The sequence below is a fragment of the Camponotus floridanus genome, unplaced genomic scaffold, assembly GCF_003227725.1.
Source record: "Camponotus floridanus strain SB8 unplaced genomic scaffold, Cflo_v7.5 scaffold17, whole genome shotgun sequence".
Taxonomy (NCBI): Eukaryota; Metazoa; Arthropoda; class Insecta; order Hymenoptera; family Formicidae; genus Camponotus; species Camponotus floridanus.
Window position 1 is genome coordinate 666,295 of NW_020229292.1, and position 16,131 is coordinate 682,425.

Here is a 16,131-nt window from a genome sequence, read left to right on the forward strand (position 1 = left end):
AATGTATCAATAATTTAAAAAATCCGTCCAGAAAATACAAGTACAAATATACGGAGTAAGAATTGCGCGCGATAATTATGAAAATATTTTAAATATAAATAAATTATAAGTAAATTCCTAGCTTCGCAAAGGATCTAACCAATGGACAAAAAAGAAAATTAAAGTATTTCAAAGAATCTGGAATGGATGGAATGAAAGATACTTTTGCCCGACCGTGCTCTCCATTCTCCCCCACGATGAACCCCGACAATGCTTAACACCTCGTAGCAGAAGGGTCGTCCCGCGCGCGTTCGGGATCCTAATTAATTAGCGTCCATCGTTCTCGCACGTACGATACAGTGGCTCGCGCGGGTGCGCGCCCCCGCACAACGAAGCTTGACTGTGTACGTACATGCACGCTCAGTTTTGAGGGTCACGTTCACAGGCGCGGCGCACAGCATCCCCGTCGCCGCCGTCGTCGATTCGGTGGTTGCGCGAGGTCCGGGCGAGGGACGCGAGACTCGACTCGAGGGAAAGGGGTGAGGGGTTGAGGGGGAAAACGAGAGGGGGAGAGAGTGTAAAAAGGAGAGAAAGAGAGAGAGAGAGAGAGAGAAGAATGGAGGAAGGGTTTTCGTCGAGTGGCCGGGGGGAGGGTGGCGGCGGCGGGGGATGCAAGGGAGCGCGGATGCACAGCTGAGCCGTCGTCGGTCGATGCAACTGCACGCGTACCCCTCCAACCGCTCGACGCTTGCACTCGCATCCCCTCCTCCTCTTTCGCGTATCCCCTTCCTCTGCCGCTCTCGTTCTTTCCTCGCGCCCCGATCTTCGGTCATCTCTCTCTCTCTCTCTCTCTCTCTCTTCTGTTCCTCGCTCCGCAACCCCGCCCGTCTTGTTACCCCTCCATTCTCGTTACCCCCGGTCAATGACCTCCGCGTGAGGTAACGCATCGCAACGTCGACTATTCTCTCTCTCTCTCTCTCTCTCTCGATGTATCCCGTTCCCTCAATCTCCCACCTCGTGTCCTTCTCTCGTTCACTCCCTTGCGCATTCCGCACCCGCTTTGCTTCCTCCCCCAACAGTACAGTTTGTTTACATCGGTGCGGGACTTTTAATCGCGATCGATTCATCATAATCCTCGACTCGCGCGAGCGTCCGAACGGTTAATTAACGTAGCCGCGAATTTCCCGAAAGAGGTACAGCGAGAGGAGATGAAACGGGAGGGTGCGCTCGGAGAGATTAAGCGGCAGGCCGAGAGCGTTGGCGGAGGAGAGGAAGCTGTCGCCAGGGTCGCGGCTAATGTTGTCGAAGTTCTAGTTCGTGACCTGGGAGCAGGTGCCGCGCTCGCGTATCCCCGCTCCCTTCCCCTTCTTCTCTTCGACCGCCCAAGTTTCGACGACCGCTTAAATTCTCTGTCAGTGCGGCTAACGAGATTAGGCGAATTAATTCGGGATGATTAATTGGTCCGCGCATGATATCGGACCTACATCACGCTGAATAATCGCGAGGAAACTTGCGTGCATTTTAACGCAGTGGCTTAGCAAACTGACCACGTTGATGGACTCTGCATCACGGTGAGTCTGTACTGAATCATCAATGACGTCTTTATATCGACGAGGAAAAAAAGCGAGGGCAAGAAGAACAAATAAAATAAAGAAGAACCGAGAAGTTATTTAAAATAATAAACGATGCCATATGAGAAACTAGAGAAGCGCGGGAATGGGATAAATATTATTTATTCGGGTATTTTAAAATATTTGAAATTATACGCTCTGGAGCAGTTTCAACATGAGCTGCCCGTAACGCGAAAATCCACATTATTTTCCAATTAAAATTAATGGATTGCGTTTCGTTCATCGCAATATATGACAAATTATGCGGTTCCGCGGGACGCTTTATTAAACGCTATCTATTTGGCCTAACAGATGCATTGTTGAAAAATTTATCGCGAACAATGATTATTTATATCCCAATTGGAATTTGTTTACATTACACGCGTGTTTCGCATTTTCTCGTGATAGTTTTCAGTAATTTGCTTGGTCAAATGATCGAACGAGATTGCGACTCCGACTCGATCGAAGTATATTTTAATCGTCTCGGAAATTAATCTTGAAAATAGCACTATCACAATTGTGGTTGCAGGATCGATTCACCAGCGAAACGGAAAAGCTTCGTGCCTCAAGGCCGTTGATATAGAAAGATATCGCAAATACGATATTCATCAAAATAGTGGCTCAACCTCGCCTTTGTACCTTTCCTCCTCCCATTGCGATCTTTTCCCTTTTCCCTCGGGATTCAAATAGTGGCTGAAGTCGCCGACTGCGGGAGAGGAGAAGTGCAATTGATGTTGGTAGAAGTATTCTCTCGGGACACGTCAATTTGGACACCTTTCTCGGTTCCTTGCTCTTCCTCTCTACCTCGTGCCCCTCTCGTCTTCGCACTTCTTCCTCAGGACTCCCACAGTCGAAATAATGCAATGGCGTTTTGTTTCATTCCGCATACCATTTTTCTCCACGCGGCAAAGAAGAAAATTGCGTAAAGGAAGAAGAGATACAAATGAACACAATTGTCTTAAAACTTCAAATATATTGAAGTAACGTACCTAATGCATCATACCAAATTTTCAGGGTGCTAAGAAATTTCTTTCGCTTGAATTTAATTTTTTAGGAAGAGGAAGAACGACTGTGAAAATGAAAAAATATCTGCATGCAAATAGCTTCCATTTTCGAAGTTTAGAAATTAATTGATTCATTTTTGAGGGAAGAAGAGAGACTGCTTGGCAATTATATGTCTATTAGGGATGTATTTTCAAGCCTTGGCGTTGGAAAGCATTCGAAAGCATTCCTTATAATCCACGGTATTTCAAAAAATAGTTGTACAAATAGCGTGACGACGAATCGAGTCTGACCACTTCAACGTCGACCGATAAGGTAACGGATAGAGCCGGTGGATTACGTATCAGCCTGAGGCGATAACGTGCGCCCGGTAAACGATTATACTCTGTATTGGATTACGTTACGATTTAATATGGAGAGAGAGCAGATAACTGGCCGCGGGCGACCGCGTATCGCGAATCATGGCAACCGACTAGGCGGAAGAAATTGGAAAAGTCTTAGGGGATGTTGAGACTTACCGAGACTTGTCTAAGCTCTCAACAATGCATATAAAACGTTGAGCTCTTAAGTTTTTTCAATAATATCTTTAAATATCGTAAAAGAAATAACAAGCTTAGTTCAGGAATTTATTCGATTTTCGATATATTTATTTAATCGACGATATATTTAATAAATCGTTATATTTAATTATATTATTGAGAGAAAAAAATAGAAATCAATTATAATATTGTAATTCTACGATCAAACGTCAAAGTAGATTGAATAATCTCAATCACATATGAATTTAATTAGAAGATATGCAATTAAAATTAATAAAGTTTCTTTTGACGGATTAAAATACGCAGAGTTTTCGCTTTAAATTTGCTGTATAATGAAAATTTACTTTATATTATTTCTATTAATTTGGAAGATTTTATTATAGAATGAAAAAATAAACTAAATTAAATAAGATTATCTTTATATAAAAAGGCTTTTTGATGGTTTGTAAAAAACAATGCTGAAAAAGAGCCAAAATTTGCCTATAAGGAGATTGTATGAAATCGGTATATCTTCATGTTTTTGAACCTGCTGAACTCGAAAATGAAGCTTAAAATTGTCCAAACACCGGAGAAAATTGTGAAAATGCAATTTTTTTACAGAAAACCCGCGTTTTGCAGCAAATGTTTTTTAATGCACAAATGGCAATTGTGCACAAAAATAGTCTTTTTTTTTTAAATAGTATGCAGAATGTATTATTTGAACGTAATCAATCTTCTAACGCAATAGCTCTTTTTTTATTTTTAATCTCTAATCTGGTATATTGTTATTTTTTATTCTTTTTATTTATTTATTTGTAATATACAAAAAAGATTAAAAACATTTTTAAAAAGATTAAAAACATTAATAAAAAAAGACGAAAAAAAACATTAATAAAATAAGATTAAAAACATTAATAAAATAAGACATTTTTCGTTTACAATTGCCACTTGTTCATTAAAAAACATTTGCTGCAAAACGCGGCTTTTCTGTTAAAAAAAATTGCACTTTCACAATTTTCCCCGATGTTTGGACAATTTTAAGCTTCATTTTCGAGTTCAGAACATAAGGTTCAAAAACATAAAGATATATCGATTTCATACCATCCCCTTATAGGCAAATTTTGGCCCTTTTTCAGCATTGTTTTTTACGGAAAATTTCTATGGGTGAGAAATATACATCTGACACGTCTTTCTCAAAATCACAAGTAATATGATTTCAAACAAATCCCATATACGCAATTATGCAAATGTAATTTCTTAAAAAATAGAGCTGAAAAATTCTCATCCGAGTAAAGAGAATATTAAATTTATACAATGAAAACATCATGAATTGCGTGCGCGCAGTCGCGTGTCAATAGATCATATTTATATTTTAAGCACAATGATTTAAAAAGAATTAGATGTTATTATATTGGATATCGTACATCGATAAAATAACTTTCGGAGATATCGTTTAATACAAATTAATATATATCTTTAACACATAATGGTGCGCAATTTATAATTTTTATAGCATTTTTTTTCATTTATATTTCTTGTATCAATAGGCAATCTCTCGGAAAAAATAGGAGGAGAAAATGGAAAGAATATAATTGTTATTCACTTTTTATTCACCAGTTACTATATAATTACCATTACATTATTCTTTCTGTGAATAAAAAAAGATGTGAACGTAAATAACGGATAGCATAGCAAAATCCTATTAAAATGAATGATTGTCTAATGAAAAGCTTCAATATGCAAAAGAAAATATAATTGTATAATCATACCTTCTTTCTTTTATTAAATTTTCATTAATGTTAACGATAATTTTAATGAATTAAAAAAAAAGAATATCGATATTATATAATATATAATTGAAATCCTAGATTTGAAAATTAATTTTAATCTTTTTTTGTGCAATTTCAGTCGTAAATAGTCATTAAGTAGTCATTCCAGTTAACAAGATAATATTTTTTTTCGGGCAGCATTAATTGTTCGAAAATAAAAAAATCTCTATTAATTCACGTTACCTTAATTACATGTATTTTTGATTATTACGTAAGTTTATAACAAGAAATAATAGCAGTCCTCTGGAGATCTCGGATACCAAGAGAGAAGTTAAGTTTCCTCAACGTTGCCCTTGGGTGGCATTCTTTCCAAGAGCACGAAGAGCAAGCTTTGCTAGGCGGTTCAAGTTTTTCTCTCTTCTTGTGCTTTTTCATAAATAATTTTATATAGCCACAGCTGGCGATTAACTTGGAGGAATCTCACTTTATGGAATTTTCTTGAGCTTTAGTTGGAAATTGAAACAGTCTATAAATAATCCGTTTTAATCCTCGTCATTTACTATGCAAAAAATATTGTTTTACAATATTGTTTCAAGTAATTTTCACAAATTAGGAAAAACGTATTACAGAATGATCAATCGTTCATAAATAAACACGTTATTTTTGCAGTCATGCAAATTAATACAATTATTTTTAAGGAATCAGCTTTGATTATATTATTAATTTTGAACTTTCATTGATATTTCAATCGCAAGTAGTAGCAAGAGGGATGTTTTTATACACAACAAACAGATTAAATTATGTAAACATTTGTCTCACCGTAATTTGCAATTACTCTATCCGCAATTTATCTTGTCGCAAAATGTTTATAATGTCGAAATGGATATTAATCGAGCTGTTAATTCTACACCGGCAAGTGCGTCAACTTTCAGCGAATCCGCGAAAGCTCCTGAAACTTTGCGAATCTACTCGTCGAGTCGACAAAGCGGCGAAAGCAAAAAAATTGGAGAGAGAGAAATTCCTGTTATCTGAAGCCGATGGTTGTCGTCGGTCCTCGTTGTCAAAAAAACAAGAAAGAAACCAACCGTCTCCCTTCCTTTTCTCCTCGTCTCTTTCCTCAGGAAGTTGGTTTCTTTCTTGTTTTTTGACAACCTCTCACATATATTCTATCCAAATCTTCCATGACCATCCGCAAGCTGTCCTCTTTTCTCGCTCACTGATTCTCCCGCAATCTCTTCCATCCTCTCCACCTTATTTTTCCTCGTCCCGCGAGATTCTTCGATTGACGAGTTCCGAAGAGAGGAGCGACCGGAGCAAGGACAAACAGAAGAATACGTATTTGGCGAGGGAGAAGGGGCGCGGAAGGCAGGAGACGAGAAAAGGCGCCAGGAGAGGAATCGGAGAGAGATAGATAAACGAGAAGGCAAAGTCTACGATACGAACCGAGGGGGTTGAGAGACGAAGAACGCGTGAGAGAAGTGACGGGAGCGGAGGAGGTGGAGGAGAGCCGGCCTCGCGGTGTGCATTGAACCCAGGCCGGTATCGAGCCAAACGACCTACCCACCCAACCCGACAGCCGCCCCTATCTCGCTGGTTCAGGGGGGCGCGTATCCCCCGTATGTAGGTAGGGTACGTAGTGCACATCGAGAGGCTGCTCCGCACCGCGGAGCCTGTGATGTGTCGCTGCCACCGCCGTTACACGAGAGCCCGGACCTGCCACAAGCAAAGTCGCAGTGCGCAGCCGGGGAGTGTTTACCATCGAGGCGCATGCGCCTCGCGCGACCCGCAACCCCCTGAACCAGCGATTCATGTTCGCTTTCGCGAGGGCATAGTGGGGAAGGTAACATTGGAGGTGGCGATCGTGGCAGAGACCGTGGGGAAAGGGACGACGGGCATAAAAGGGGGAGGGAGGGCGAGCACGAGAGGGAGAGAGAAAGAGAGAGAGAGAGAGAGAGAGAGGGACAGAGAAGGAAGCGGAAAATGCTAGCGGCCGTTATATCGGATACGAGGAGCGGAGAGGAGGAGGGCGAAGGTGCAACCACCGTGTCGGAGGCGTAGTGGAGGGGGAGAGGAAGAGGGGAGGCGAGGGAAACAGCGCGCTAACCCACGTGGTGGGACCGGGCGGGCGAGTGCAACCGAGAGAGGTGCATTCCAGGTGGGGAATCCCCCTCGCCGGTGTTTTTATAGCGCGTAACCTACACCCTGCGTCGCCTGCCGACCGACGACGACTGCACACGGCCGCTCGGCCGCCCGCGGCGGGAGAGAAAGTGCAGCGGATGCGGCGACACTGGAGCCGGAGCGAGGGTCGAGCGATTAATGATCGTTCGACGCGCCGTACCCCGAATGCACGAGAGTCACCAAGATTTCGAGAGAGATTTCTTTCCGCGATATCTCGCGCTTGGAGACGCATCATCGATATCTAAAGATCCTGAATATTTTCGGCAGAATAAACTATAAGAATATACACCTTCGAAAGTAGTGAAAAATGAAGAGAAATAGTTTAATTCACTTTTTCTCCCCCTCCAATAATAGTAAAATTGTTCATTTTTAAGAAACGTAGATTGTTTTATATTCGATAAAAAAAATTCATATATTTTAAAAATATATGGGAAAGAGAAAGAAATATATTATAATATATATTTGAATTTTATATCATTATTTATGAAGTAATCAAACAGATCTTATAATCATAGACTTTATTCAGGCAAATTTGTGCTCAATTCTCTTTTTCCATACATTTTTTATGTACGAGGAGAACAATATTTGTAAATAAAATTATTAGCAGGTAATAATATTAGATGAGAAATGGAATAATTTCCTTGTTATATCGCGATTGATTACGCAATCAAGTATTTCGCGCGATCGCTGGCATTCGAGATAACGAGTCAAACGTGACAAATGAGTCCCGCGATACGGGGTTTGTAAGCGAGATAGGTAAGCGAGAATTTCACGGAGCGACAAGCGAACAATGATTTATAAAAATCCGGAATCACGGAGATAATACGATGATTTCAACAAGATTGACGCTTTTTCAAAATCTAACGTAGTGTATAGTGAGCAGTGTATGTAAGCAGTTCAATATACATGTGTCAAACGAGTTTTCCTAGATTACGGCCTTTAAGGCTTACGTTCAAGGTAAAACTAGCTTGACTGTGCCTTATCGTTTCTGCACATCGCTGCATAATGCACGGTTTGCTTGTGCGACGAAGCGTAAAATCATTGACGAAAGCGCGAGATCGAATGCCAATCAATATTACTTGTGTGGACTACAAGTAATATATAATTAAATTTTTATACAATTAAATTAATATACAATTAAATTTTTAATAGACGATTAGAGATTATATACATTTGACGCTAACCCTTTACTGCAATAATTAAAAATATTTATATATTATTTTTCTCGAAAATTTTGTGCGATTAAATATATGTATTTCTACATAATTTAGCAAATTATTTTTGAATTTAAAATAATAACTGTTTTTGATTTTGATTCATTGATTTGTACTTGTAAATTTTAAAAATAATTAAGCGAAATTGTAGTCGTGTGAAAAGTTTCCGAAGAACGGAAATATCAGTAGTAAAATGTAGCAATGGTCAGACAGCGAGTTTGCGATGTAAATTTAATCTTTCTAGAATGATTACAATTTTAAATATTACTGCGTCTTGCTTCAAATTAAAGATATTTGCTTTGAAAATATTTCAATGTAATGTAAAATATTCATGTGGAATATTCTATGACGTAAATAATATGATGAGAATAAAGAAATTGGAACAATTTCATATGATTGCGATGAGATATATTCAATAAATGAAGAAAATTATGGATATCGATTTATGTGTCCGGGTGCTATGATTATTACCTTGATTTAATTATCAAACAAATTATTCGGAGAAATCGTAGTCTCAGAATGACACTTTTAAAATTTCACCACAAAGAAGAAGAATTCAAGTATGAAATATCCTACGTTTCGAAATCATCGAATATCTTTTTAATTGCCCGTTTTTTAAACAAAATTTAAAATCATATTTTTTTCACAAGAATGTCGAAGCATTTTGATTAAAAACAGGAGCTTTTGACGTATTAAGTTTCACAGAAGAAGAGAAATATATAAATAATGAAATTATATATTTCAAGCAACTCAACAGAATTTTAATTTAAAAAGCTCGTCGTCAAAAAGATGTACGCATAAAGAAACATAATGCGACCTATATTTTCATGGGAGGAAAAAAAGATCTCTAAATCGACGGGAGGCATTTATTTGTTTGCGGGTGATTACAGGACAATCCGTGCAGCACGCAATTCTCGAATCGTGAGCGAGCGAGAGAAAAATCGAGAAAGAGCAGCGCGTTTGAGCGCGGCCGCTGAAAACAAGGCGCGGTTACGTAACGCAACTCGCCGCGCGCGCAGTCCGACGACCTTCCTCTATGGAAAGGATGGATCTGAAATAGCAACGACCCGAATATGGGTCAGCATGCATTGTGGCGCGACTCGCCTCACGCAGAGCGCCGCGCCGCCGCATCGATGTGGAGAGGAGGCGGCTTTTACGCTCACGAAAATAGACACTTTATCAGACCGGCTTCTCTCTAGCCAACTCCACTTGCAGGATTATAACCGTGCCATTTGAATTGCTCCTCGTTACCGCAATGCCACTCCCTTTACACACCCGATGATATCGCATGAATCTTTAGAAATGGAATCTCTCCAACTCGAATTGAGCAACTGGAATCGATCCGCACCATGCTAATTCCCGACATACTTTTATCGAGAAAAATCCCTTTTCCCTGTCTCTTCAGCAATTTATATAATATTCTTTTAACGCTTGGAGCGTTTTCCTGAATATTTATCGGGATATTTATATCGATAATAATTTTCAAATACATCTATGATTTAACAATGCAAAGTAATATTTTTAATTAATCTTCTATTTTTTCATGCTAATATATCTTGATAAAAATTGTATCGAAATGATTGTAAAGTTTTATTCTATGAATTAATTCACCTTCACTATTTCTTGTTTTTATCATTTTAAATGATTATTTTTATATGAAAAATAATTTTCGTAAATATATTTTCATTCTTAACTGATTAAGATATTTTAAATATTCCATTTGTTATCTCTTTAATTTATTCATTTCTGATTAAGATATTCTAAGAATCCCATTTGTTATCTTTTTAATTTTACGCTGGAAAAATGAGGGAGATATAAAGGCACGTTTCTTTATTTATAAATAACTGAATTGAAGAGCTGGTATACGCGATACAAAACTTTGTGAATGCTATTCTCGAGATCGAGAAGTATCATAGATCTTATTCATCGGTACCTTGCCTCTCTTTTTGACCTTCAAGATCGTTTATATAATGGAAGAAGCTTATTTATGGGCACAGTCCGCGGATAGAAAGGTTTCTTAAAAGAGCTCCGATACGAAGTACAGTAAAGTGTGAGAGTAAAAAAGGATAAAAGAAGAGAGTGAAGATTTGAAAAGGCAGGAGAGAGAAGTAGAAAAAAGAGATGAAATGTGTGCAATATAAATGTATACTAAATGTATACTACAATAGGTCATAAAACATTTATATGTTTATCGTATTTATTCGAGTTTCATCGATTTGCATTAATAGATTCATCTTTATGCATTATTTAAAACATCAATTCATTGAGTACAAAATTTATTCTTTTAGATAGAAAAGATTGCAGATAAATAAATATCCTCTTTGGCATATCTGTAATATCAATCTGTATTCGATAATAATTTTTTTCTCGCAAAGAAAATTATATTAATCTTGTTAGATGAAGATTTAAATAAAAATCCGCATTAAATACAAGAATTGCATTTTATGAATTTTAGAATTTTTGTAATTTGACATAAGAACGTATATATCCACGATAACTTGCAAAAGTCATCTTGATTAATTGTCCATTATGAAATCTTGTTGAAATAATGCTGATACTCCATTAAACGTTTCACCGACCGGACAACTTTCGCGAGCATTAGTCACGTATTATTCGCAAAGCCAGGATTTAGACGGCGCTAAAAGCATAGTGTGGCGTAGTAGCTCGCTCCATGTTTAGCAAGTTCACCGCCGGTATTACAAGTAAGCGCGGTAAGTTCCGTCTACGTCAAGGAAAACGCGGAAACAAGCAAATGGGAAACGCGACAGAATGATCCGAACGCGAGGCGCAAGCCACTTCTCTCTCCTTTTTGCCTCCCGTTGATGACGCACGATCTATGACCCCCTTTAATTGTCTCGGCGATGTCTCATTCGAAAAAGACATTCGAGAGAGCGGCTCATAAATTATTGATGCATGACCTTTTCATCTGTCGCGTATTGTTCAAAGGGACACTCGTACTTCCATGTCCGGTTCGTTTCGATTCTACGACCTACATACTTTCTTTTCTCGAGAAAATTCCCATTCGAGGTACAAGTCCCCGAGCCGGAATTGGTGCCGGATATCGTAGCACGACTGAGCTGCCAGGGACAAAGCATTCGCGAAGTGGTACTTAAGTAAGGAAGCGAAAGTAAAAGGGAGATGGCTCGATGAGAGAGATGACGAAGAACGAGGAGAAGAAGGGAACAAAAATACGACGAGATAGTGGAGCGATGACGGCGGTGGTTGCTTGGGGTAGGTCGATCTATTTTTATGCGTGCGCGGCTTATTGCGTTTACCTCGATTAACGCATTAACCGTTACGTCGATCATCCGTGACCGGAACGATGTCGTTAACATTGCATCGCGTATATATACAGTGTCCTAGAACCCCCGATCCGATGTTTACGAGGCAGAGTCTTTGGCGAATCGCTGAATCGCAATTCAATCGGTTTAATCGAAGACATAAATAGGGGCGAAAATATTAAATTTCTAATCACCGCAGAAAAAATTTATAGAACCCTGCGGGGAAATAAATTAATTATGCAATGTGAAAAAGTTAAGCTTGTCAATTATATCGAATGAAAATTTGCAATTAAAGATAGATGGCGGCAAAATTTACATAATTTTATTATTCGAATGAAACTCGAATTTCAAGGATTAAGAAAGTTCCTATTTAAAGTAATCCGGTGATTCCATCGAAATATCGATCGTTGTCGTAGACGATTCACCAACAATCAGCTACGAATGATGGAGAGAAAATAACGTTGCGGCACGAATAGATGGAGAGCGAAGGAGACAGAAATAGAAAGAGAGGATAGGCAGGCGAAGAGGGCGGCATGAATGTCGACGTGAGGGACGCCAAGACTCCAAGAGAAGGGTATCGGAATATCGCGAAGAAGAAAGAGAAAAACGGACGAAGAATGGTGAGAGGAGAGAGGAGAAAGGGGGGGAGGGATATTGGGGTAGGTCGGACGAAAGCACGAAGAGAGCGCATCGCGCCTGACGTACGTAAGCGAAGAGGGAGGGGGAGGAAAGGAAGGGTAAAGAGGAGGAGGAGGAGAAATTGGATGGGGGAACTCGCGGTGGGAAGAGAGAGGAAAAAACGGGGAGGAGAGATGAGAACAAGAAGATAGAAGAGGAGACGTCTGAGGAAGAAAGAGAGAGGGATAGAGGGTGCGGGACGGTGGGTGAAGGAGATGAAGAGGAGAGCCGGCCCTCCGTGGAGGGTTGCGGCTTTCGCTTTGCCGTGCGAGGCCGGCGTTCCTCAACCTTTGCCCCAGAATGCCCCTAGTAATGCCGATATGCGACGCTTTCGAACCCGTTAATCGCGCTGCTCGCAATTTCGACACGGCTGTACATCACACAACGCGCCGAGGACCCCGGCATCGCCGCAACGCGCGCAATTTAGGACCATTCGCGGATATTTATGTCATGAGCTTCGAATGTAAATTCGTCCCTGCCATGTTTCCGGGGTCGCGTCCCATTTCGACGAGATTCGCGACTCACTTTAAAGATGCGTGTCTCACATACATAAGGTTCAATTTCATTTTGTTAGTCTGTATCATGTAGTCTGGATGTGAATTTTTGTCGATAATTCATTTGCATTGCTATGTATCCTATTTGGTTGAATCTGTGTTCAAATATACGAACAGAATTTAATCAAAAAAAAATTTTTTTGCGTATGTATCTCGCATTTACGATACATGTATAGGTATAATAGAATAAAAAACTTTTTTTTGCGTATGTATCTCGCATTTACGATACATGTATAGGTATAATAGAATAAAACTTTTTTTTTGTTCATTTCAAACATAACGTATCTTTAGAATCTTCCTATAAAAAATTTTTATATTATGCTCGAATTTTTCTCGGGCTGACAAGTTGCTATTATTGCTACATTTCGTTAATTTTTTTATTGCATAATAATTGCTAAATTACAAATAATAATCTTATGTAGTTTTTGCTTGGAAAATTTCGAGCAATTTATTTTATTACATAAATATAAAATACGATTAATTAAATATGACACGATTAATTAAAAGTTAATAAATGTTTAACAGTGTTATTTGCAACAAATATGTAAGCGAGATATCACGAGATCAAATTTCAGATACAACAAAATATTTCATGATTTCACTTTCGAGAGTTTATTTCTCGCGCTTTTATTCGACGCTCTGTAAATAGTATTTTATAAAATTTTTTTCTCCGAAGCTTTATTTATTTGATAGCGTTTATACGCCGCAAATTTTTAATTGAAATATTATATTTAACATGACGTTACACTTCGTATAAACAGTACGCGAATTTCAAGTGGTTCGCGCGCCAGGATATTTATGGCCGTGTCAAACATAAACTTTCAGAAATGCTTCCGGTGTGCGCTTAGCCGACTATTTTAATGATGTATGAACTTCGTAATCCGCAATAAAATAACTTATTAATTAAAGGTGTACATTTACATAACGACGAGAAATCATTTGTGAGAAAAAAAGAAATATCTTGAAATATTTAAGACATTTGAGACTATTTTTTACTCTTTTAAATTATATTATCTTCTCTTTTTTAAATTATATTAATCTTTTTCTGAAATTTCTAATTTGGAATCTTTAAGTGAACTCTTATTAATATAAGAGAATCAAAAGCAACCAAGTAAACAACAAAAAATTTATCCTGTAGAAAAATTTATATGATAAAAGCACGTATTTTTATTTTATTGCAAACTTGATATACTCTTTGTAATTGTTACTTATTCTTCATCAATATTATAATTGAATCAGGTTCTATTATTTGCCATTATTTGCACGATAATGTATAAAATATTAAAGATAATCGTCTCTCGCGCGAACAAACATTATTAATTATAAAATTATGTTGAGGGATAATTCAATTTCGCATGTGTATTTAAAAATGGACTTTATGTAGCTTTTAAAACAAATATATATACGTGTAATACCGGCGGAATTTCATGAATATTTCATTTTGAAGATATAACGACATAACGGTCATTGATCGTTGAAATTTCCTCGTCAACAACGCATGGAAGCTTGAAAAGCTTCGTGCCGTTCGATCCTATTAAGAGTTTTAAGACTTTGTTACTGGCGTGATAAGGTCGCAAAGTCGATTAGCTGCGTTTGCCAATTATAAGCCATTTACGTAAATATTGAGATCGCGAGAGAGAGAAAATTTACGCGTTTAATTATAATTTTCGCAAAGTTTCTTTTCACAAGACGAGATCTTTAACGATTCCTTAACACACTGAAATATTGCTTTAATTACAACGAGCAAAGTTTTGGAGAAGCAATGTACGTACTGGGCTTAATTTTGATACGATTTTTTCTTTTTTTTTTTTAAGATATAGGATCTTATTGGATAACTAACTAAAAAAATTGAGAAAAAAATTGAAGCCAATATCAGCGCATTTCATTGAAGGCTACATGTAGAAATCGCTCAGATTCTCAATTGTAACCCACTCTCTTGTAACAGAACCTTCCAAAAGTTTTGGGGTTATTCTCGAAAATGATTGTGCGATCGTATCCATTTTATCTCGCTTCGCGAACTTATTTGGCACGAATGTCGTATGGAAAATTCATGCCTTTGCAGAGTTCGCATGTGCGACTCACGTTCAAACTTCCTCTCGGTTGCGATCGAAATGAACTCATCGATATATTTTCGCGCGCACAAAAGTCTTGTGGACTCCAGTCCTTGGAAAGAGGAAACAAAGAGCTGATAAAAATGTAAAATATACTTCTCACATCTCGAAATACCGGATCGATCCGCGAAACATGGTGTAATTTATAAGGAAAATTTCCGATTTCCGCGTGAAGGAAATTGTTGACCGAATAATCCTGCCGATTGTTCCGGTCGGATCTGATTATCTTCGCGGGCCCGTCAATCGTAGGCGCCATGTCATTGCTATTATTATCATTGCCGATACCTATTCGTACGACAAATGCTAATGCCACCGCGAATTAGACCACGGTGCTCCTCCCATTCCGCCTGCATTCGCCTCCCTAGTTTCCCCCCTGGCTGGCGACAGTGCATACCCTCCCCCCCCCCATCTGTCAGCGATCCGCTCTTCCGCTTGTGGAACATAATTGCTATCGCAAACCGTGCACCGGGTTGTCCTTCGGTCGACTGGTTGCATAACGAAATGCGCCGAGCGCATGTTTCTTGGCGAACGAACCTCCGCGAATACGTGTCACGTGGACCATCGGTTTCACGTGTATGCGTACATGGTGCGTTTCAACTTTGATCATCGATCGACAAGCCTCGAGCGCATCCTATCCAGCTACTGCGCGCTTCTCGTTTTGCGAAATTTTCACGAATAATATTTAAGCGATACTTCAAGAACCTTAATGCCAAATTGCAGCTGAGAGAGTGGATTTTTACAAGAATTCACGACGATGGAAAAAAATCGTGAAGCTAGATTAAATTTAAATTACGATAAGTATTACAATCAATAGTATATACCTTACATTATTACTTTATTATTCTTATTATTATTATTAGTGACTTAATGGATGGTAAATCATGCGAGGGAGTGTTAAGTCAAACACGTACATGCGGATTATGCAAGGTGACAGTGCTGTTTCTTCAGAAACTACGCGTGTTTACGACACAAGAAATTGCAGCGTACTTAATAATAGGAGTAAAAAATGTAACTACGGATATCGATGAAGCGTTCTTGAAGCGAAAAATAGGAATTTAGTAATACTAAGTATAACTGTGTCCATAAATGGAAACTACATACATCAAATTATTAAATTGTTACAGAATGTTAACTCACCGATACGATGCGCAACGGCAGAATTGCAGTACACAAGGTTGATCTGTAAAATGCAAATATATTCCAATTATATATATATATATATATATATATATATATA

At 38.5% G+C, this 16,131-nt stretch overlaps 1 protein-coding gene across 3 annotated transcripts in view; it reads left to right on the forward strand.

Annotated features, from left to right (window-relative positions):
• LOC105250091 (hormone receptor 4) overlaps positions 1-16,131 on the forward strand; it is a 168,266-nt gene that overhangs the window by 48,762 nt on the left and 103,373 nt on the right. Inside the window, exon 3 of one of the 3 annotated variants that reach the window (XM_020027191.2) lies at positions 16,019-16,068. The exons of the other annotated variants lie outside the window; for them this stretch is intronic. Coding sequence (XP_019882750.2) covers positions 16,019-16,068 — 50 coding nt within the window. The remainder of the gene's footprint in view (positions 1-16,018; positions 16,069-16,131) is intronic. 3 annotated transcript variants of the gene reach the window in all.